This window comes from Enhydra lutris, unplaced genomic scaffold, assembly GCF_002288905.1.
Source record: "Enhydra lutris kenyoni isolate GAN:26980312 unplaced genomic scaffold, ASM228890v2 scaffoldscaffold4, whole genome shotgun sequence".
NCBI lineage: Eukaryota > Metazoa > Chordata > Mammalia > Carnivora > Mustelidae > Enhydra > Enhydra lutris.
This window is the reverse complement of record NW_019154088.1, coordinates 52,030,413-52,055,083: the sequence shown is the minus strand read 5'-3', so window position 1 is coordinate 52,055,083 and position 24,671 is coordinate 52,030,413. Positions and strand designations below refer to the sequence as shown.

Sequence of the window (24,671 nt, the reverse complement as noted above, 5' to 3'; positions counted from 1 at the left end):
GTTATTACTCAGTATTTGTATCCCATGTTTTAATTTTTATCCCCCCCCCCAACATTTTACACAATGCTGAAGTGAACATCCGTGTAGATACCTTGCAGGGTTGTCCAAAAAGGACTTAAAAATGGTAGATTTCTAGGTCCAAGGATGTCATATCAACATAAGAGAAAGCCCAGAAACTTATCCAGATACATGTAAAGAATTTAATATGTAAAAACAGGTGGTGGGGGGGATAAAAATTAAAACATGGGATACAAATACTGAGTAATAACGTTTTGATTAGATCATTAAATAAAATTATATTAAGCAATTAAAACACATATCGAGTTGGAAGGATGGTAACATTGTTTTGAGTTATAGAGGAATAGGAACTAAATTATAAGTCTATTATCCAACTTTCACTTTAAAATATGCTTATATTACATATGTATTCATGAGTATCTTTCCCAATCTGAATTTATTTGGTTCCCAAAATCTGATGATGAAAGTTTGGATACTGAGTTCAGGTAATAAGAAATACTTGTTAGCCAAATCTATTTGGTTCTTGAGTCTTGGATAGAGATTTGTGAAATTTTGGTTAGTCTATGAGCTGTCAGAATTCTCTCCAAAAAAGGATACAAACCTATTCTTTTTAGCTGTAATAACCAAATTTTGCAAGTGAAGGATACCTATTTTTGCCCAGGAAGAGTACAAAAGGGTCAAATGTAATCTGTGGTTATCACCACTGGTGGTGACACTCAAGGTTCTTTATTTCCTAATGATCATAGAAGAACATGTATGTAGACTCTAACCACAAGCTGTTTGCATGGGAATTTCAATGTCCTATTCACAGCTAATATCTCACAAAACTACAAGGCCACTCAAATTCTTAAAATTTGGCCTTATAAACATGAGCGCGATGGGCAATGTAATGGGCCAATTAGCAGACTGTATCTTTTAAAAATAGAAACAGTTTATTTCGGTGCTAACTTGTAGACATGACCTTGCGAGGGACATCTCAAGAGTTGGAAGTGGGTGAGGAAAAGCAACGTGGAGTGGAGTGAAATATGTCAAGGAATTAATATAAATTAATTCATTAATTAAAATCAGGTGTTTTTGGTTTTCAAAGTAAAGATGGGGCAACCCATGAGAGAGGGTAGAGTTCACACGGTTCACCCACCAGGTTTTGCCCTTGTTTTTCATCCCTTGCCATTCATTGTTTTGTTTTGCCAAATAAAGCCTCACATCGCAGAACTTCACTTCTGTGACCTGGGTTTAGGGTTGGAGCAAGACAAATGCTCAGAAGAGTACGGCCACAAAGTTGAATGACTTTCTTTCTTTCTCATGTTGGGTGTGTGTTGAGTGACCATTCTGTGAGAAAGCCTGAGCAAAACTGGTCAGGTTTCGAGATGTTTTCATGTTTTTCTTTAAAAAAATGTAGTTTGTTGCATAAAGATTCAAGTCCTAGTATCCTGTCTTTGCCACCTAATTGGCATACCTCTTATTTCCTTATGTTGATTTTTTTTTTTTAAATGCATGTGTCCTTATTTATCTGGAGGGCTTGTTAAAATAGAGATTGCTGGGCCCCAACCCCAGAGTGCCTGTGGCTGGGACCTGGGACTTTGCATTTCTAGCAAGTTCTCAGGTGGTGCTGCTCTGGGGCACACTTTGGGAATAGTTAATTTTATCTAATTGCATTTAAAACAAGTAAATGAGAAAAACACTCTATATGTGAGAAATGTCAAAGTAAGATGCAAATGTGTTTATGGCTTGGCTTTGACCATTGTGCCATACCTTTGGCTAGGTGCTAGGGACACAAGTAGGGGAGGCTGGGCTGTGTCCTCCGCATCTACAGGTTTGTGGTATATACTGAAAGATAGACCTAGTACTAAAAAAAGCTAAAAGTACAATCAGGGAAGTGTGTGAACACAGCTCAAGCAGTATAGAGGACAGAACGATGAAGATCTCTTTAAACACACTTGTCCCTCCCCAGTGAAGAGCAGTCTCGACTTGCAGCGAGGAAGTATGCTCGTGTGGTGCAAAAGCTGGGGTTCCCAGCCAGATTCCTCGATTTTAAAGTTCAGAACATGGTTGGAAGCTGTGATGTGAGATTCGCCATCAGGCTGGAAGGTCTGGTGTTAACCCATCAGCAGTTCAGTAGGTATGACCTTTCTGTAACTTTCTGAGTTTACAAAGATACTGCAGTTGTGTTATGGGCCCCATATATAGTGTGTCTTTTGAAGAAAATGGTGTTTTTCTTTTTCAAGACTGTAGGTGAAAGGGTTAACATGCTGTGCTTAACTCCTTCCTGGTCACTGCATGTATCCAGTCTTCTGAAAAATGGTTCTCAAAATTAAACTGCACAGTCATCACTTGGCCCGCTTTTCTGAAAACACTTTGCTACATGGGCTGCATCGTCCTAGATGTTGCTTGAATTTGCAGTTCTTTTTTTTTTTTTTCTTTTAAAGAATTTATTTATTTATTTGACAGAGATCACAAGTAGGCAGAGAGGCAGGCAGAGAGAGAGGAAAGGAAGCAGGCTCCCCACTGAGCAGAGAGCCCAATGTCGTGGGGCTCTATCCCAGGACCCTGGGACCACAAGGCAGAGGCTTTAACCCACTGAGCCACCCAGGCACCCCTTGAATTTTCAGTTCTAACAAGCTCACAGGTGGTGTCAGTCCTGCTCACCAGAGGCTTGAGACTCACTACTGTGCAGATTTCCGAGACAGGCACACCTGCCTTGGGGGCAGGGTGGAGACCCCAGAAGAGAAGGGGTATGAGATGGGTTAGGCAGGTCTGAGGGGGCTGATGGCTGACAGCTGGCATGGGGGAGAGGGTTGGAGAGGATGAAGAAAGAGTGGCCTAGCACATTCTGTGAAGGCAAGTCTATCTAGTGTCTGTCCTGTTGATTTCCAGGGATTTGGTGTTGCTAGCCCCCCTCCAGTTTCTTCTTTAGTGGTCCTCAGGGAGCCTCTGTAGGCTGCTGCTTCCCACGTAACCTCCTGTCTCAGCAGCAGAGGCTCGGGATCATCTCCCCTCAGCTGCTTTGATGCTTCTCCCAGCCTGTTGGGCCCTCAGCAGTGATAGAGGCGAATGGGTCAGCCCTGGGGCCCACCACCCTGGGGCACATATACCAGTCCAAGGCCACTGAGCTGTTCAGAATCACAGACGCTCTTACGTTCTCCTTCTCTAGCCTCAACTTCTGTCCTTTCGCTCCCCTCTTCCTCCCCTTTGCCCTGGAGTGGTCATTCCTATGAACAGAGTGAGCAGGGGTCCTGCAGCAGAGCTTTTTCTAACACTCGTTGGCCTTCTTTTTATGACATGGTCTGAACAGCTGTTAAAAATTGCATTATTTTTTTTCCTAGTTTTTCAAAAAATCCAAGTTCATGCTGAAATTTGGCTTTGGTGATATTCTTCAGGCAATGTTTATTTTCCCCTTGATTGTATTTTTTTCCTCCCTGCATGAATTTTTTTTTTTTTTTAATATGTGCTTATTGGGTGCCCGTTGAGCTCACTGCAGAGCTCCCCATGCAAGAAATATTGCCTCTTTAGGGATCTTTTTCTTTCTTCAATCTTGGGACAGTTTATAAATTCATAACCCTTATTATTAAGAGTATCTCAACACAGAAGCTATTTTTTCTTCCAGATTCTCAACCGTGGGCCTCCAGTCTGTCTCTTCTCCAAACCCACTTTTTCTGAATGTATGAAAGATCACTGCCTGAACTCTGCCTGTCTCTATCAGATTGAGCTCTACTCTCTGGCTCTTAAGGGCTCTAAAATGATCTGTGCCATTCCTCCCGAGTTTCCTTTCATTTCTTTTTCTCCAACACTGTCGTCTTTGTAGCTCGGGTTTAAGTCTAGAGCAGGAGTGCCTCATGTCACTACTGCCACATTCTGAAAGATAAAATGGAGAGCAGGGCAAGATGAGAGTTCATCATATGAGCTGACTTTAGCCACTTGGAGGGGTCCATCGCTGTTCTGTCTTCATTCTGGAACAGTTTTATTATCTCATCCATCTTTTCAAAAAATTTGTCAAGAAAGCCTGCATCATATCCCTCCCACTATCTCTTTCTAGTCTTACTTTTGCCTGCTCCAAAAGTTTGCTATTCAGGCTCTACTGTTACGTTATGGATTACAGATCCAGTGTGTGCATTGATGACACTGGGCGTTAAAACACTTCTCTCCCAACAGGTTTGTGTCTTTAAAGTGAGGCCTCTCATGGGGCACCTGGGTGACTCAGTTGGTTAAGTGTCTGCCTTCAGCTCAGGTCATGTTCCCCGGGTCCTGGGATGGAGTCCAACATCGGGCCCCTTGCTTAGTGGGGGGTCTGCTTCTCCCCCTGCCTGCCACTCCCCTAGCTTGTGCTTACTTTTTCTCTCTCTGACAAGATAAAATCTTAAAAAAAAATGGGGCCTCTCTTTAAGTGTCTGCAGCTCTGTGGGGAAACATGTCATACATCAGTTGTAATTATTAGGTCAAGTTTGCCTATGTCAAGGGGCACCTGGGTGACTCCATCAGTTAAGCATCTTCCTTTGGCTCAGGTCATGATCTCAGGGTCATGGGATCAAGTCCCATGTTGAGTTCCCTGCTCAGCAGGGAGGCTGTTTCTCCCTCTTTCTCTGCTACTCTACCCTGCTCATGCTTGCTCATTCTCTCTCGAATAAACACAATCTTAAAAAAAGAAAGTTAGCCTATGTTAAAACCTCAAGTTCCTTTAATTCCCCTGGTTCTACAAGTTTGTGTGTTAGCATCTGATACCACAAGTATCCCCTTGTCACTGGGGGATGTCAGTGTTTCTACACAGTATTTATTTCCAGTTTTCCCTGAGCATTGCTCTCCCTTCCTTCAGTTTCTAAATCCAAGCTATCCTGATAATAACTATTTCTTAAGTGAATAATACCTAGGTGACTACCATGGAGCAGATGCTATAGTGACCATGATAGTCAGCACAGCCAGGGTCCAGGACACCTGGGGGCTCAGTCAGTTGAGCATCAGTCTCTTGATTTTGGCTCAGGTCATGGTCTCAGGGTTGTGAGGTTGAGCCCTGCAAAGGGCTCCCTGCTGAGCATGCAGCCTACTCTCCCTCTCCCCCTCCCAACCCCCAGCCCTGCCCTCCCAGGCCCTGAACCCATGCTGGTTCACTCTCTTTCTCTCAAAAAGAGAAAAGGAAAAAAGAAGAAAAAAAAATACAGCCACTCTCCCTTACCCTCATGGAGCTCACTGTCTAAAAGGGAAGACCGAAAAGCTAAAGACAATATGGTAACTAAAGATAACACAGTAACTCCAAGGTGGGCACCCCTTGCAGTGCCATGGTACCATTAAACAGGATATTTAATACAACAGGGTCAGAGGAGTGTGCAGGTCGAAGTTCTCATGGGAAGTGACATTTAAGCCAGGACTTGAATGGTGAGTTGAAGTTGGGTTGGCAAGAGATTGGCAAATGTTTGTTATTCTTGAACTTACAAAATTCTCCATCCCTCTCCAAAATCTCCTTTTTTCCCCCCTGCCTCAACTTTCTCTTGCAATGAGGCAGAGGATAAGTAAAATGAAGTAAGTATCTCCTTGGAAGTTTATTATGCTGGTATATTAAAACTATGGTTGTGGGGCGCCTGGGTGGCTCAGTGGGTTAAGCCGCTGCCTTCGGCTCGGGTCATGATCTCAGGGTCCTGGGATCGAGCCCCGCATCGGGCTCTCTGCTCAGCAGGGAGCCTGCTTCCTCCTCTCTCTCTGCCTGCCTCTCTGCCTGCTTGTGATCTCTCTCTGTCAAATAAATAAATAAAATCTTTAAAAAAAAAAAAAAAAAAAAAAACTATGGTTGTGAAAGCCAACTGCAGAGTGCCATCACTTATATACCGAAGACTTTGTTTTCTCTTTTCCCTTTTCTTTTAAAAGATTTATTTATTTATTTATTTATTTATTTATTTATTTTCGAGAGGAAGAGAGAGGAGAGAGAGAGAACGAACACAAGCAGGGGGAGAGACAGAGGGAGAGGGAGAGAGCATCCCAAGCAGACTCCCTGCTGAGTGTAGAGCCCAATGTGGGGCTCCATCTCACAACTGCGAGATCATGATCTGAGCTGAAACCAAGAGTCAGACTCTCAACCAACTGAGCCAACAAGGCACACCCCCACCTCTTTTCCCTTAAAAATGCTAAGATTCTGTTGAAAGATCAAATGGAAGCATTCCTTCTGTGTCTCTAGCTTTCACTTTCTTGGTTCAAACCTCCGCTCCCATACAAATTTTCCAGGGCTCCAGCCAGTATCATTGACTCCTGTGTTGAGTGGTGGTAAGTGGGTAAAGTCTTGACAGGCTTTCTGTAGTAAGAGTGACATCCCAGGAAGACAAGTCTACTCAGAGCCACCTCCATATGCTTCAGAAGAGTAGTCTCCCTGCTGTAACACATCATTCTGGTACCAGTAAGAGATTTCACATCTGCCGTTGTATGGGTCTTACTCATTGCAGAATGAAACGGAGAGAGTTTTCCTGTGAGGTCCTGATTCACCCATTAAAAGCAAAGATTTATGTGTGTTGTGTTTCATTTCTCAGATTTCTTCTTTTTTTTTTTTCCTATCTGTTCTTAGCTATTGCATTTATTTTGTCAGCTTCCTTTTAATTCTTGACTTCTTTTTTGAAGTCTCCTTAAGCCTTTCTAAGAGTCTCTCTACTTCTCTATGGGGGAGACTAAAGCAATTCTTAGTCCTATCCTTCTCCTCCTCCATTTAGTAGTAAATATGAGTGAGTTAAATTTAGGATTTGGTCCTATAAATAGTAAGTTTCTTTTTTTTTTAGTAATCGCTATACCCAACATGGGGCTTGATCTCATGATCCTGAGATCAAGAGTCCCGTGCCCTTCGAACTGAGCCAGCCAGGCGCCCTACAAATCCTAAATTTTTAAGTGTTGGGATAGTTTAGTTTTCTTTACAGCACTTGTCCAGAGACAAATGATGGTCTGGAAAACTTCATAGGTTCTAAAATTGTTATCTTTAGCAGTTTATAAATATATAGAAAATATGCTCATTATTGGGAAACTTGGACAATTTAGGAAATTTAGAAAGTGTGTTTATTACTATCGATAGACCTTTTTTTAACCAACAGGATCTTAATACATTAAATTCGATGCCCTACATTACCTTAATTTCTAATAGCTTAGCATGGCCAGCACTTGAAAAAATGTTATGATCAAAGATGAATTCTGTTCTTGATTGTCCCAAGGAACTGCATAGGGCACTCCAGACTATTTTTATTAAGATGGCCAAAAGTTTTTGGTAGAATAGCTTTAACATGCTGGGTCTCGAATGTTTTGGGAAAGTAGTTGAATAATACTATTTTTAACTTTTTCCTTTTACATCTGAACAGTTATGAACCTGAATTGTTTCCTGGCCTTATTTATAGAATGGTGAAACCACGAATTGTGTTGCTTATCTTTGTATCTGGAAAAGTTGTGTTGACAGGTAAGTTCTAAGGTTATTTTCTGACTTTCATAAAATTCAGTAGCTACATGTTGCTTTGCTTTTCCTTTTAAATAGCTTTGTTCACCATTATAAAGTAAGTCTTAATATTGTAGAACACCTGGGGAAAACAAAGGCAGGAAGGATTATACCATCACTCATTGGTCTTAATACCCAAAACAATATAATTTTTTCATGTTTTTATGTCCTTTTGATATATATGCTTATCTTTACATCCTGCATTTTTATTAACCATTATACCACGTAGCTTCGATCATTGTTACAAACTCCTCAAGAACACTTTTCACAGCTGCACAGTGTTCTAACAGAGGGATCATCAAACCTTTTTTCTGTAAAGCGCCAAACACTAAATGTTTTAGGCTTTGTGGCCTTAGGGCCTCTGTTGCAACAGTAGAACTCTGCAATGTTCCGTGCGAGAGTAGCTATAGACAATACATAGAGGAAAGTATGCTGAAATGTAAATTTAATATAACTCGTATAATTTACACGGGTCATGCAATATTCTTCTTTGTTTTTTGTTGTTTTGTTTTGCCCCCAGCCATTTTTAAATGATTGAATTTAAAACCATTTTTAGCTCACAGGCTATACAAAAATAGGACTAGCCGTCTGTTTCCTGACTTCTGCTCTAACACATTATCCTATCAGACTTATTTTTCCATTGTCAAATATTTAAATGTTCCTTCTTTGTTTGCTGCTTATAATGGCACAAACATTTGGCTATTTTTATGTGTGGAGAATTATTACTGTGGATGCTCGGAAGTGGAACTTTGTTGAAGGATAGGTCTATTCTTAAGGTTCTGAGTACAAATTACCAAGTTGTTTTTTTAAAGGGATACACAATATAGTTCTTTCCCATGATACGTTCCTACCAGCAGTGTGCTTAAGTATCTTTTATTTTTTTAAGATTTTATTTATTTATTTGACAGAGAGAGAGAGAGAGATCACAAGTAGGCAGAGAGAGGGGGAAGCAGGCTCACCACTGAGCAGAGAGCCCAATGTGGGGCTCGATCCCAGGACCCTGAGATCACGACCTGAGCCGAAGACAGAGGCTTAACCCATTGAGCCACCCAGGTGCTCCTGCTTAAGTATCTTTTACAAACTCTCAGTAGCATTCAAAACAAAAATGGCACAAAAGAAAATTTGTAAGTGAAAATGATCTCACTGCCTTACCTCACTGGTAATCAGAAATAGAAATTGATGATTTTTTAAAACCTCTTCAAGTAATAGCATTTTACCTTTTGTAGAGTGTGTACATAACTTAATTCTTTCTGTCTACTTACTTTTTAAATTATTTTTCCCCGTAAAGATTTGTAGGAGTTGACCATAATATTGAAAGTAATTACTCTTTGTTACACTTATAGCTTTTTCCAGTTGGTTTATTTTTACATAGAGAAGGGTTTTTAAAATTCTTGAGGTAAATTGTTAAGACTCTTTTCCATACCATCTTCATGAAGTCTGCTACTTTTATCTAATTGTGTCTGACTTCTTACACATTTTACTATTCTGTATTGAGATGAATGCTGAATTCATACGGCAGGAGGCCAAACTGATTACGCCCAACCTCAAACAGCCAGCCAGCCAGCTTCCCGCGATGTATCACTCTCATTATTAATTCATGATGACTCCATTTGACCTTTATATTTCTATATAAAGTTATCACTCAGCATCCCAAAACATGGAATTTCTGTTCTTAAGTCTTCTTTTAGAACTCCCAGTAAAGTTTCATAGTTTGTTTTACTGTAACAAATAACTAGTCTTTGAAGTGGGGAAAGCTTGTTTAGAATTCAAGAACCTTTCAAATACAGCAAAGCTACAGCTTCTCAGATGCTGTGAATGTAGAGTCTAGAATAATCAAGACCTCCTAGAGACTGACATAAAGTTTATTCCTATCTGTCCTGAAGGAAGTGGGGGAAAGTATGCCAAGTAAGTTGAACAGTATAAATATTGGAACAAGCGTACGGCCTACGGAAAGGAACAAACTTTTGAAGTTCCTGGGAAGGGCATGTTCACCTACTTGCTATGTGTCATTATTAATCAGTCTTATTAAAAGTGCCAGTTGACAAGCACAGGCTAAGTTTCTAGTATAGATACACAAAACAAGTCCCTTTAAATATCCTTAATTCAAACCAGCTTTCCCGCTTACCCCAATGAAGAGGAAAAAGGAAAACAACTTGCATGTACACATTTGCTACAATTTCAAGTGGCAGAAGTGGTGTCTACGTGCAATGCCAAAGACCATGCAGTACCGTTCCCGGAAAGCTTGTTATGCGTTCAGCATGTAAAACAAACAAAGCTGAACTTCTTCATTCTTGCGAGGTGCAGATCATCAGTTTTGTGAAGGGAGGAATGAGAGTTGTATTGACTGAAGTCCAAAGTTCTGCTTACAATATGAAGAAAAAGACAATGGATGTCTTGATACTGAAACAGAAGTAATTATCTATTGGGATCTTTCCCTGCTGGCACTAACTGTCTTAAAGCACTTCCTCTAGAATCCATGGTTTAGGTTATGTTTGCTTCACACTTTGAGACATATGTTCCTTTTCCTCTTATCCTTACATATCTAGACTTTTCACCTGCAAAGGGTTTAAAAATGCAAGGACCCAATTTTGGGTATAAACCTAAGGAAAGGGACCAAGGAGGCCTCCCTTTAGCCTTGCTTCTAGAATTTTAGCAGGAGATGGTCACGTGGAGTGTCCAGGAGACTCCTAGAGGCCCACACAGCAAGACTCTGCAGAGCTGTTTTGAAAGGTCCCAACAAGGGTAAATAATTTTTGCCTAGAAAATGTTAGAGTACTGAAATTACAAATGCACTCTGCATTCCACTGTAATTAAATGATGGATCCCAGCCCTTCCCTAGGTAGGAACTGTAGAACACCAGCACACCTACCGTAAGTGCAATTCTAAACCGTTGTATCATGTGCCATTTTCAGGACCTCTGAAAATAACTTATCCGTGTAAAATTGTCTAACTCCCTGAGGTGCCAAAGCTGGGGCCACCATGTCCAAGGCTACATCTGAATGTTCTAATTATAGTTAAGTGAGCTGATGACAAAGAAGCCCTACCGCCCTACTGCGTGTCGTGCCCCCTGACAGCAGAAAGCAACGGGACCTGAGCAAAGCTTAACCCTTGTTTTCCCAAGCCCATGCTGGTTTCCTGTGGCTGGTATGATATTTAGGACCTAGGATTTTTCTTTCTCAAACCACAGTAAAACTAATATAGCTAGGATGTGCTGGAGTGATATAAAATGAACAGCAAATATGTCAGCTTTCATTTCTAAGGTCAGACACCATAAAGTGAACATACATTGGGCGTGTCCGTTCCAGGCACCGTGATAAGAGCTTTTATGTGGGTTCTAGTTAATTCCACAAGGTTGCACTGAGGAGCTCAGTTTCCTCACCTGGAAAATGGGGCCAGTGGAGAAATCATTAACAATGTCAGACAACTGTATGTGCTACGGCACGGGTGGGAACTTGAGCAGCCTGGCTCTGGAGCCCCCACCCTCCATGTACTCACTCTGTCCCCCAGCTCCTTAGGTGTCTGTGCAGATGCCTCTGTGGTCTTTGAGGGCACCTTTTCCCTTCTCTTCCTCATCAGCTTAAGGAAAGAGAAATGCTCTTAGTGGTAAGAGGTAGCACATGTGATGGCTAAGAGGCTGGGCTCTGGGAACCAACTGTCTGCTTTGAATCCAGGCTCGACCATTTCTTGGCTGTGTGGCCTTGGGTGAGTTTAAGTTCACCTTGATTTCCACACCTGTAAAAGGCAGGTGGCCAGAGAAACTACCTGCTCTGTGTGAGCAGGCCAAAGAACAGTACCAGTGGAGGGTGAATGTGTTATAAACGTTACCTGGTGCTCCCTTGGTGAAAGCCCACTCGTTTTCCCCCTAGCATTGGAAGACTGGAGTCTTGCTGTGCTGCCTTGTCCTGATGATGGGAATCTGACATCTAAAGAGGCTTTAGTCTAGCATCTAAAATGCTTCACAGTTCTTTCTTTCCCTCCAGCATAATTCTTAAGAAGCTGGGTCTTTGTTACTTCGGGTGACTGTCCATCAGCTAGACATCAGCAGTTCTTGTTAGCAAGTAGGCCAGAGAGAGCATACCCCTGCCAGTCATTACTGGGAGTCCCCCAATAAAGCAAGTTAGTATACGCTGTAAAATGTATATTTGGGAGGATTTAATGCCATCTCTTGCAATTTGTAAGCTTTTTCCCTTGTGTGCATACACATATGGTATCCTAGGGAAAATAAGGTACGTAGTTATGACTTGGCGTAAAAATAGAATTGGAAAATCCAAGCAGTATTGGAAATTGGGGTGGCTGAGGGGGTAGGGATGAGCTTATAAACCTTCTTGACAGATGGCAGATATTTCATCAACTTTGGGTGCCTATCAGGTACCCATACTGTTTTTAGGTGCTGAGGATGGAAAAGCAAATCTCCTGCAGTCCCCATAGTCCCCGCCAGGAATCAGCCCTGGGGAAGGACACAGATTATGTGAGACTGGCTCTTACATTAGACCATGTGTGCTTGGGCCAGCTGTCCCGACATCCCTGATCCTGAACCATGTTCTTCTAGGACAATAAAAATGGCTTAGATTTTGTAAAATGGGATGGCTTACAAAGGACTTTTTAAAAATGTTCACTCATAAAACTCATAATAGCCCTCTGAGAAGGCTATTTTACAGGTAAGGAAATGGGAACTCAGAAGTTGAACAACTTGCCTGTGATATTCAAACCTAGTTAATGGTAGAGCTGGTATTCAAGCCCATCCAGAGTGATTTCAGAGCTTTCTTTATTGCACTGGCCACAGAGTTTCCACCTCTGTCACCATGGTGAGGAATGGTCTTTATTCCCCAGAGTGGTGCTCATTATTACCTAAAGGAAAAGACTGGTCAGGTTTGCTTAAAAGCTAGAGTCCTCTACCTGGAGCCTGGTGCTTCAGATTGAGATATTTGATTATAGATTATTAAGACTACAGGACCAATGTCAGTTCCCATAAAGTTGGATACTTATTTTTGGTGAGGAAGTATTTGACTAAAGGGACCAAATCCCCTCATTGTAATACCCAGTTATAAATGCGGGCCATGTTTATTTGCTGACTTTTTTTTTTTAATTTAATTTTATTTTTTTCAGTGTTCCAAGATTGTTTATGCACCACACCCAGTGCTCCATGCAATACGTGCCCTCCTTAATACCCACCACCAGGCTCACCCAACCCCCCACCCCGTCCCCCTCCAAAACCCTCAGTTTGTTTCTTAGAGTCCACAGTCTCTCATGCTTTGTCTCCCCCTCCGATTTCCCCCAACTCACTTTTCCTTTCCTTCTCTTAATGTCCTCCATGTTATTCCTTATGCTCCACAAGTAAGTGAAACCATATAATAATTGACTCTCTCTGCTTGACTTATTTCACTCAGCATAATCTCCTCCAGTCCCATCCATGTTGATGCAAAAGTTGGATATTCATCCTTTCTGATGGCTGAGTAATACTCCATTGAATATATGGACCATATCTTCTTTATCCATTTGTCTGTTGAAGGGCATCTTGGCTCTTTTCACAGTTTGGTGATTGTGGCCATTGCTTCTATGAACATTGGGGTACATATGGCCCCCCCTTTTTCCCCACTACATCTGTATCTTTGTGGTAAATACCCAGTAGTGCAATTGCAGGGTCATAGGGTAGCTCTATTTTTAATTTTTGGAGGAATCTTCACATTGTTTTCCAAAGTGGCTGCACCAACTTGCATTCCCACCAACAGTGTAAGAGGGTCCCCCTTTCTCCACATCTTCTCCAACACTTGTTATTTCCTGTCCTGCTAATTTTGGCCATTCTAACTGGTATAGGGTGGTATCTTAATGTGGTTTTGATTTGAATTTCCCTGATGGCTAATGATGATGAGCATTTTTCATGTGTCTGTTAGCCATTTGTATGTCTTCTTTGGAGAAGTGTCTGTTCATGTCTTCTGACCATTTTTTGACATGATTATCTGTTTTTTGGGTGTTGAGTTTGAGAGTTCTTTATAGATCTTGGATATCAGCCCTTTGTCTGTAGTGTCATTTGCAAATATCTTCTCCCATTCTGTGGGTTGCCTCTTTGTTGACTGTTTCCTTTGCTGTGCAGAAGCTTTTGACCTTGATGAAGTCCCAAAAGTTCATTTTCACCTTTGTTCCTTTGCCTTTGGAGACATGTCTTGAAAGAAGTTGCTGTGGCCGATGTTGAAGAAGTTACTGCCTATGTTCTCCTCTAGGATTTTGATAGATTCCTGCCTCATGTCTTAACATGAGTATGGTGTAAGAGAATGGTCGATATACATAGTATTGCTGACTTTTAGAAGGGATACTGGATACTGAGGACTTCATCCATGGCTGCTATCCATGATTCAGTGGAACTTCAACTTGGTGGGCCTTGTTTTCCCATGAAGGAAATGAAGGGAATTGGATTAGTTAATTCCCATAAAGCCCTTTTGTGCCTACAGAAGTTTTTCTGTGATATAAAATAATGATCATTCTCAGTGTCTGTTTTCTCCTGGGCGATGGGTGTTTTCTGCTCTCTAGCAGAGGCCAGAATGCTAAACAGGGACTTCAAAATCCTCTTAAGTATGATTTAAGTGTTATGAAAAACTGAAGTACATAGTCAGCTAGAATGTTGGACCTAGACCCTCTGTTTCTTAATTAAATATAAAAGGAATACTGATTTTGGTGGGTGGGGTTGGAGGTTGAATGGGTAGGTGGGTGTTTGCTAGATCTACTCCACTTCACTGTCTCCTAATAAGAAAGCTGTCACATTCAAATGTACCTAGAAGCAGAAAAGGGCCATCAAACCAGAGGCAGGATTTTTTGTTACGGTATTTCACTTACTGCTTTCCCAACTCACTGGTTTCTACAAAAACGATCACTTGAGAAATTAAAATATTAATCCTGTAATAAAAATCTGAGGCTTATGGGGTTTTTCCTACCCCTCAAGTTACAGAGTTTCTATTACTCATGTCAGTAACGCACCCTCTTCCTCATCCTTTCCCCCGACCCCACATCTTTGAGGGCAGAGACTCACACATAGTAAACTCATCAGCGATGAGTACGTAACTTTTTAAAAAAAACTTTTATTTATTTATTTGACAGACATCACAAATAGGCAGAGAGGCGGGTGGGGGGTGGGGGAGTGGGGAGGGAACAGGCTCCCCACCGAGCAGAGAGCCCAATGCGGGGGCTCCATCCCAGGACCCCGGGATCACAACCTGAGCTGATGGCAGAGGCTTAACCCACTGAGCCACCCAGGTGCCCCAAATAAGTAACTTTTCGCCAGCCTCTCAAAGAAATTTAAGCTTACAAGGACTTATTGATTCTTTAACATTTTCTTAAAAACTTGAGGTGAAATGCACGTAATATAAACCTAACCATTTTAAAGTGAATAATTCAGTGACATTTAGTACACTCAGTTTCTGCAACCACCACCTCTTGCTAGTGCCAAAACATTTGGATTACTCCAGAAGAAATTCCCATATCATTAAGCAGTTTCTCTCCCGTCCTTCCTCTCCTTAGCCCTTGGCAACCTCCAATTTGCATTCTGTCTCTGGAATTAGCTATTCTGGATATTTCATATAAATGGAATCCTACAATGTGTGACCTCTCGTGTCTGGCTTCTTTCACTTAGTGTAATGTTTTTGAGGTTCATACATTGTAGCATGTATAACAACCTCATTCTTCATTCCTTTTGTGGCTAAGTAATATTCCATTGTATATATACATCACAATGTGTTTATCTGTTCATCTGTTGATGGGCACTTGAGTTATTTCCACTTTTTGGCTCTTGTGAATAGTGCTGCCATGAATACGTGTCTGCATGCACGTCGTTTGAGTACCTGTTTTCAATTTGGGAGGTATATACCCGGGAGTAGAATGGCTGGGTCATATGGTAATTCTTAACATTTTTGAGGAACTGCCAAACTGTTTTCCACAGTGGCTGAATCATTTTACCTTCCCACCACCAATGTATGAGAGTTCTAATTTCTCCATATCTTTGCCAAAACTTTTTTATTTTCCATTTTTTAAATTATTATTACAGCTCATCCTTGATTCTGAATTGGGATTTCCACCTGATTCTCAAATCTGGTGATCCTCCTTTTGGTGATTTCCTCTCATCTTTTTTTTTTTTTTTTTTAAGATTTTATTTATTTATTTGAGAAAGAAAAAGAGAGACTGTGAGTAGGGGGAGATGCATAAGGTGAGAGGGAGAAGCAGATGCCCTGCTGAGCAGGAAGCTGGATGCAGGCTTCTCCCAGGACCTAGAGATCATGACCTGAGCAGAAGACAATGCTTAATGCTTAACTGACTGAGCCACCCAGGCGCCTCTCCTCTTAGTCTTTTGATTAAACAAGATAACCACTTCTCACTGGAAACTTCTCTCTTAACCAAGCCTTAGCTTTATGGCTCTCAAGGAAGAGTCTTTATCAGCTTAAGCTATTTTCTATTTCTCTTCATACTGTTTTTATATTCTTTTCCTTAACCTCCTGCCAGTGGTTCAGGGAGTAGTTTCCTGATTAGCTGAGAGCTCCATCTAAACATCAGTATTACCGGTCCATAACCCGGTACCGCCCCTCTCCGTACTGTGTACCTGTGTAGCCTTGAAGGTGGAAGTAGTGGCAGTAGGTGGTGCGGAGAGATGAACAACATCTGACTGATCACCTCTCAAGAGGAGGGACCATGTCTAATTCATGTTTTTATCTATTTTAATCCCTACAGCAGTTCTAATGAAAGATCCCTTGAAACTTAAGTCACTAAGGAGTGACAGTGGTTCGGTTTTCTTCCTCTAATAATCTCTTCTCATACAATGAAATGTAAAACATTTGCTGTAGTTTGTCTCACCCTGTTAGTCAATATTAGGAAATCAAGATATTAACTAGACCTGAGTGGATCAAAGGAAGTCCCGTTTGCTGATAGCTAAGTGTCCACAGGTCCTGATGAAGGTCGTGTTCTGTGGTCCTGTTCATGGCATGCTGAGTGATAACATCCCCATATTTCATACTGTGCTCTGTGAGGCAAAAGATGAACTGATACGCCCATGTAGTGAAGTACTAGAAAACTCTCCTCTAGGGTATGTGTTTGTCGGATATGGCTGTCACCAGCAAATTCTTTTGTCTTTACCAAAATGTCACTTCCCAAGTAAACCTAAGGAGATGTCTTCGTATTAAAAGTACTTGGAGATGACAATGAAATTTTAGTCCTAAGAAAATTTGGGTATTGTCTTTATATTAAAGATTGTATCAATTTGGATTTCTTTATAGGTGCCAAAGAACGTTCTGAGATCTATGAAGCATTTGAAAACATCTATCCTATTCTAAAGGGTTTTAAAAAAGCCTGAGTAAGTCACTCAGCATCTCACATTATACTGGTTTGAGTGTGTGCATAAGCCAGCACAAACCACTGGATTGTAGATTTTCCACACAGATTTTGACTTTATTTGTTAAAGGATGATTCTATAGGAGTATCCATGCCTAAAAATTAAAGAAACTTCTTTTTCAAAAATGACGTGTATGTTATTTTAAAAACGGAAAAAGTAAACACTTCAGAATTTGAGAGATTTAGGGCCTTGCTAGAATAATGTTAATGATATTTAATCATTAAAATTTAATATTCTGCTCTTGTGAAAGATTTAGTCTGTTAATGTGTCCTCTGAAAATACACAGGAATATACAGAAGTTTCAGATAACTGCATAGAATAGATCATATCTGCAACATCATCTGGCAGGATAGAAACTGTGTCTATTTTTTTGCCTTTTAAAATATTGAGGGATGGTCCTGGCCACTATATAGGCACTGTGAAGGATCCTGTCAGAATACAAGTGAAACGTGAAAGTCTGAAACCTTAAGACAAATTAAATATCCTTTTGTTCGAAATGATCAGAGGAAATTATTCCTCTTGCTTAAAAGAAACTTTGGGGAACCATTCAGGTTTAGCGTAAGCTAAAACAGCTTAGGGACTTCTTGCTTTCTTGTGCCTTTAAAATTCTATGTCATGGTATTACAATAGACCAGATTGGGAGGATGGAGCAAAGTGTTCAGATGCAAGACCTAATTAGATTGCGGAATCCTCAGAATTTGATGGAGATGTGCTGGTTCTCAAGGAGAGATGGGGCTAAGAGGACTCATGGCTCTGGTTCCCAAGTGGTCAGGGATTCTATTATGTCTTGCATCAAGATGAGGAAACCGATTTGTGAGGAGGGAGAGTTCAGTTTCTCACCTGCCAAGTTTGTAGTGGTCCTCTTCCATCGCTTTATGCCTCTGAGGTAGCTGCGAATCTTTGGGTGTGGTACCTGGGCGAGAAGTCGCAGCTAGAGAATTCAAGGCAGTTATCACTTGACAGCCTACCAAAAGAATCCTTGAGAGTCACTGGTCTAGGTAAACTGACTTATAGGCACACTTTTCTTTTTTCCTTCTGTAGTTTGGAGGCATTTTCAAACACGAATTACTCTGCCTTAATCCTCCCACACACCCTATTTACCTCCACAGAAAGTAATTTGGAGTAATCGAATTCAATTAAATTCTACCTAGTTCAAATTCTTTCTCAGAGCATGGCACAGAGTAGAATGTTGGACATTAATTTAAAATTCAGTTTTCAGAAAGAGAACTTAGATTTCCACGTTTAGCACGATTGTTTCCACTTGTTAAACGTATGATTCATCCTCCCGACTTTGGGTAGGTGCTGTATCTCCATTTAACAGATAAGAATGCAAGTACAGAGAAGTTATGAATTTATAAAGGAGGTAACCTATAAAGGAGGTAGGTGAGCCCAAATACAGCCTCTCTCCACGACCCAGCCCCCACACCCGACTTCACTGTACTTCCAGCAAATTTAAAACCACCCATAGCGAATTAAAGAAATTCCCTTATTTTGTTCCCATTTCCCCAGAATCCCTAGGGCACCGTATTGCTATTTTTGCACAAGTTTGAGGCTTTAACTTGTAGCCTTGGCGTGAAGAAATGGATGATGACATTTTGCTTGGCTGACTCGCCCCTCTAACGTAATTCACGCTTCGGGCAGGCTTCCCCCTCCGCAGACAGGAAGAGCAACAGCGCGGCCCGCCCTCCCGGCCGCGAGCTCGGAGAGGCTGGACCAGGGGCTCGTCGGACCCCGCCCGCGCTCTCGGCGCCTCCCCAGGCCCCTCCTCCTCGCCCAGGATGCACCTGGTTGAAAACAAAATCCCACGTGACTGGCTCTGCTCTCAGGCCATCATGGCGTCTCCCAGTGGGAAGGGAGCCCGGGCGCCGGAGGCTCCTGGCTGCGGGCCCCGGCCGCTCGCTAGGGACTTGGTGGACTCCGTGGACGACGCCGAGGGGCTCTACGTGGCTGTCGAGCGGTGTCCGCTGTGCAACACTACCCGCCGGCGGCTGACCTGCGCCAAGTGCGTCCAGAACGGCGATTTCGTTTACTTTGACGGTCGCGACCGGGAGAGGTACGGCAGCCGCCACGGCTCTATTGTTTCTTCCCTGGGTGTCTCCTACTGCTCCGCGAATGGAGGTTAGAGCTTGGGGCTCGGGTCCGGGGCCCGGAGCCCCGCGAGAGGAGAGGGAATATGGGGAGGGTAGCCGCTTTGCTCCCAGAGGTCGGGGGTGGGGACCAGAAGAGGGAAGGTTGCGGTTTCCCCACTAACACCCCCCCCCCCGCACCTCCCCGAGAGGAGTCCGACCCTACGGTGCTCCTGGGTACTAAAGGTAAGGGACAGATGGTGACCCTGGAGGAGTTTTCCCCTATTGCTGTCATAGGGTTAGATTCTCGGCACTTTGCTGGACTTTCATTTAAAAGCTGGGTTTAACCTTTCTTTATCTTCGAAAGCACGTTCATTCTGTAGAGGAGAGACCAGGAGAGAATCAGATAACTGACTGAGGAGGATTCGGCCATGGTGCCCTATGTCACAGCTGGACCTTGTTAGGAGACATGTTTATTCTGATGTGTGAAATAGGACTAGCTAGTTGTTCCCTTTTCTCCTCTATGCCTCCAAAAATCACTTTGGATATTAAGGCTTTTGGCGATGTTTTGGCTTTATTTAAAAATCCAGACTGAGAGGCATAAGCCCTTAGATAAGAGAATTAAATATCAAAGCATGTTTTGGCCTTGTTTTGAAACTAAACACAGAGCTAGTGGTCTCTGGTTAAGATAACTGAAAAATTAGTGTGATTAACTGCAGGATCTCAGCTTTTGTTTAGTGTCATTGACAGTAAGGTAACTTTTTGAGAGCGAAAGTTCAAGTATTCATTTACAACAACCCAGTAGGTTTTTATCTCCAACTTACTGTTGAGGACACTGCACAGTAAGTGCCTTGCCTTGGTCGCACAGATAATAAGCATAGGGACCAGAATTAAAATCCAGACAGCCTGAGTATATCTTATATCATGTACCTAACCACAGGATTGTACAATCTCTATATTTGGAAACATTTTGAGTTCCTAGTATTTCTCTCATCATAAATGCAGTTTCTCTTTTGAGTTTTGTATGGTATCTTTTTAGTTCATTACTGTGTCTCATTGATGCACTTGATGGCTTTAGAAATTGCTGGTGTAATAAGTGATAGCTTTAAAAATTAAACCAGTTGTTTCACTATAAGACTACCAGGCATGAGATGGCAGGGTCTAACTGATGGAGTTTATCAAGGTTCGGTTCTGGCTCCAGTTCTCTATCTCTACTTTTTTCCCAGATCCACTGCCATGATTTAAATAATGGCCATGCGTTAAAGATGCCTGTCAGACTTGTATCTCCAACGCAGACCTCTTTGAGATCCAGTAAGCAGCTGCCTACTAAACATCTATTTCTAAATTTGTAATAAGTATCTCCATTTTAAGATGGCAAACTGAACTCATGGTTTTCCATGATGAATCTTTTCCTCCCATGCTCATCCCAACCCAGTAAATGGTAACTTCATTGTTCTTTGATACAGGTCAAAAAAACCTGCCTAGCTTTCCTTGACTTCTCTCTTAACACCACCATACCTAATTCCATCAAGAAATCCTGTTTGTTCTTTAAAACCTATCTAAATATTACCCTTTCACTATTTCCTGGTCTGATCCATGAGAGGATTATTGCTTCTTGAGTTTCTGCTTCTACCCTTGCTCCCTTATAGTGTAATTTCCATCTTGCAGCTGAAGTAACACCACTCCTCTACAAATCTTTGATCTTGCAAGGGTTTTTTGTTTTACCCAAAGTAAAAAAAAGGTGAAATCCTTAACAGAAGTTCCATATTGTCTGTTCCCCTCTGATCTCTTTTTTCCCTTACCTACTCTGCTGTACCACCCTGGCCTCCCTGCCAGTCTTCAAACATATGAAGAACACTCGTGCCTCAGGGCCAGTGCAGTCTTACTCAGATGCTGAGAGCTCTTTTCTCCCAGAAATCTTCAGGGCTGCTTTCTTTGTAGCCTTCAGACCTCTGCTCATATGTTAGAGAAGCTCTCTCTAACCATTTAATTAAAATCGTAACCTCCTTTCCCACCTGCTTTGTTGTCTTCCATAGCACTTAGCACTCACTTATGATTTACATGTCAGTTTGTCTAACTGCCCCCGCCCCCAACTCCAGTGGTGGAAGCTGTAGGAAGACAGAACTTTATCAGTTTTGTACTCTTTTGTATCTTCACATATAGAATTAGTAAAGATTTATTGAATGATTGAATGACACTACCCCTTTTTCCTAAACTTAGTCTGATCCTAAGCCATTTCATGGTTATCCATCGTCATCTATTTGTTACTAAAGCCAGAAATCTGGGAGTTATTCTAGACTTTCCCCTTTTTCTTATCCCATGTCTTTAAGTCATTGGCAAGGCTAATTTGATTTGCTCCAAAATAGGTCTTGGATTGGTTTGCTTCTAGTCCAGACAAATATCATTTCTTTCCTGACGACTTATTGGTTTCATTTCATTTACCCATATAACTCCTCCACACAGCAGCCACAGAAATGTAAATCATATAATGTCACAGTTTTGTTTAAATTTCTTGGTGGCTTTCCACTGCACTTAGAATAAAATTCAAGCTCCTTACTGTGGCATGTAAAGTTTTATTTGATTTGTCTTCTGCTTATCTTCTAACTTTGGCTATAAGTTTGGATTCATGTTGCATTGAATTGAATCCACACTCCACCACTTGCTATGTGATTTTGAACAAGTTTCTTAATCTCTCCTATGCTTGTTTAGGTCCTTTTGAAAATGGGGAGGGAAAATCTAACTTCATAGGTTTGGTAATGATGATGTAAGAGTGTGCATTAAAGTACTTAGCATGATGTCTAGCATATATTAAGTACTCAGAAAATAAACTCATGCCATGTTCCCTCATACTTCTCTGTAGTCACAAACCTTCTATCAGATCCTCAAACATACAAAACTTTTCCATCACTGGTCTTTTTCCCTTGCTGTTCCTTGTGCCTGAACACTTTCCCTTCCGATTGCCGCTTTGTCTTTCAACTCTCACCTTAAATGTAACTTAATCAGCAAGGCCTTCCCTGACCTTCAGTAAGATATATTCCCATTTCCATCTCCCCTCCGCCATGCCGTCATTTTCTGTTGCAATCCTCTGTTATTTCATGATACTGAGCATGATATATGATGTTATTTATTCAGGGAAGATACCTGCCTCCAGAATGTAGTACCGTGACAGCGTGAATTCTGATTTTGTTCAGTCAGATCACTGGTGCTGAGTGTGGCAGCAGTGGATAGCACATGGTAGACATATTGTTGAAAGAATGGCGAAGACGATACCACTTTCAAAACTGAGATCAAAATTTTTTGCTAAATCTGAACATTAAAGTGAATTTTCAGAAGAGGGGTTTGTAATCATGGATTTCTTTTTCTGACCAAGCAGACAAATGAAGAGCAAATACCAGAATCATCCAGAATTTTTAGAGATAAAAAAGAAACTTTAGGGTTCAGGGATGACAGGACTGCCACAGTGGTCTGCCCCGCCCGCTTCACTTCATTCTCCATCTTTCCCCTTTCCCAACTGTGCATTCCTTAATAAGTGGAATGTTTTGTTTTCTTTTTTTTTTGTTCCCTAGAACGGTGCCCAATATCTAGTAGGATGTAAGAATCTCTTAAGACCCAGGACCACTGTCCTAATAGTAAAATCATTTTTAATGTGCTCTCAGTGGGCACAGCTATCTGCACAAAATACCCTGGCAAGTTATAGAGGAGAAAGGTCTCTTACTCTCCAGGAATTACACTTAATACTAATAAGCCTTAAGTTGTGCAGGTCATAGCTTGATTTTGAAATATTCTCCTGTCCTCAGTATTTATGAAAAATTTTGTATTCTCTGCTTTGCTGCCTTCAGTCTCTCATACTTCATAAGAAGCCCCTCACTAACTTCAGGAAAACACTTAGATATAGAATGTGGACACTACAGCATGGTTGGAAAACCCTTGTTTAAACTCCGATTTCTTTTTGGTAAATTAGCCAGATTAGCTGTGCCTCTATGGATCTTGAATGTGATGATGTATATCAGAGTTCTTATAAATTTATTTTTTCAGTCTTCATTAATAGACTAGCTGAATATAAAGGTTCTAAGAGTTTAGCAGTTCAGAGAAAATTAGATTTCAACAGTCTACCTCACAACAATTAGTTCCTTTGACTCCTAAGTAGGGAACATGGGTCTTCACATAATTTTGTGGACTGAATGAGTTTGGCAGATAGATTGATTGAAAAATATCTAAATGAATATTTTATTGTTGTTATTCAGTGGGGAGATTTATAATATTGGTATCCTCACCAACACTGTCCTGTCCTCATCTCCCACCTTGGCCCCATTCCTAAAACAATACCCACTTTCTTCTCTGATTTTTATCTGCCTTTTAACTTGTATACTTCTTTAAGAGATGAAGAGGAATGATATTAAGCAGCCCTCTCAACACAGTCTTATGTGAATTTTGATTAACGTTTTAAAATTACAGGGCTTTTTACCGGAACATAATTTTCTGGATTTACATTTATTTGACACCAAAAATAATACTGTTACCCAATAGATAACTGACAAGTTAAACTAATCTTTCCACTCAACCCATAGAGTGGAAATTGGTTACCAGTTTATGATAAGTGTAGGAATGAGATGGGGAACATAATCTGAGGATAATCAGAGACTGTAGCATCCCAAAAAGTCTGCCTGCTGATTTAGGAACCAGTTATTTTAACTCATGGATCAGAAAATAAAGACATTTATAAGCATATGAATATTGCTTTTATAAGTAGGTTTTCAGAAATGATGGAGAATTATCTTCACTTAGGACTTTTAAGAGTATATGTTACACTTTTACCAGAAAACAAATACAGGTGCTAAATATATTGGGTGGTGGGATATAAGACAAGCAGAAAATTTTAAATGTTATTGAAGATTTCAAAGGGAAGACACATCCAATGTCCACAAATTATTCTTTTTTTTTTTTAAGATTTAATTATTTATTTTAGAGAGCAAGGGAAGAGGCAGGGGGAGGGGGGGAAGGAATCTCAGGCAGACTCCCTACTGAGTACAGAGCCAGACCCCAGGCTGGATCTCACCACCTTGAAATCATGACCTGAGCTGAAATCAAGAGTCGGACACTTAACCGACTGAGCTGCGCAGGTGCCCCCTCATCTCCGCCCAGAATTATTCTTTAGATATTTCTGTTCTCCAGATCTTTTTGGTTGTCAGTCGACGTAGCCTCTAAGAATCTACTGTCTTGAGAATTCAGTTCCAAACCCACATTTGAATACCCTACGCAGTTTGTCAACCTCTCTTCTCTTTTTGACTGTGTCCTTCAGGAAGGAACTCAACTGCCATCCCATGAAGCTTAGTAATTGTGTTTATACCAACATATGTACGTCTGCTAAGAAGATAACAGCTTCTGTTTCAATCAGTATCAGTGGCTACTCTTATCATTATGCCTTCTAGAATTTGTAAAAGGCTTTCACATTTATGATCTCATTTGTTCCCTACCTCAAACCCATGAGTTATGAACCTATTTTTAACATGAGGAGATACAGAGTATTTGTATCTTTATTTACTCCTGGGCTCTCTCTGCTAATTCTTAAACTCTCTTCCAGTTCTGAACTATATTTTTATATATGTAGTTCAGTTTAATACATTAGTGAGATTAAGTACAAAATCACTCATTGCAATGAAGAAAAAGGGAAACTAGCATATGTTATGTACAAAGTTGCCTGTACCTTAATGTTCACATTTATCTTATTTAATCCTTGTAACCAAGTAGGATAGCCTTATTCCTGTTTTACGAGTGA

The 24,671-nt window shown here is 41.2% G+C and overlaps 2 protein-coding genes across 2 annotated transcripts in view; both read left to right on the top strand.

Annotated features, from left to right (window-relative positions):
- LOC111140634 (TATA-box binding protein like 2) overlaps positions 1-16,790 on the top strand; it is a 28,400-nt gene extending 11,610 nt beyond the window's left edge. Inside the window, exons 5-7 of the mRNA XM_022492831.1 lie at positions 1,970-2,137; positions 7,332-7,426; positions 16,714-16,790. Coding sequence (XP_022348539.1) covers positions 1,970-2,137; positions 7,332-7,426; positions 16,714-16,790 — 340 coding nt within the window. The remainder of the gene's footprint in view (positions 1-1,969; positions 2,138-7,331; positions 7,427-16,713) is intronic.
- A 1,862-nt stretch (positions 16,791-18,652) lies between these two features.
- The window catches only part of LOC111162436 (autophagy related 14), a 35,699-nt gene continuing 29,680 nt past the window's right edge, over positions 18,653-24,671 (top strand). Inside the window, exon 1 of the mRNA XM_022526857.1 lies at positions 18,653-18,882. Within this exon, the coding sequence (XP_022382565.1) occupies positions 18,662-18,882 (221 nt within the window). The 5' untranslated portion in view covers positions 18,653-18,661. The remainder of the gene's footprint in view (positions 18,883-24,671) is intronic.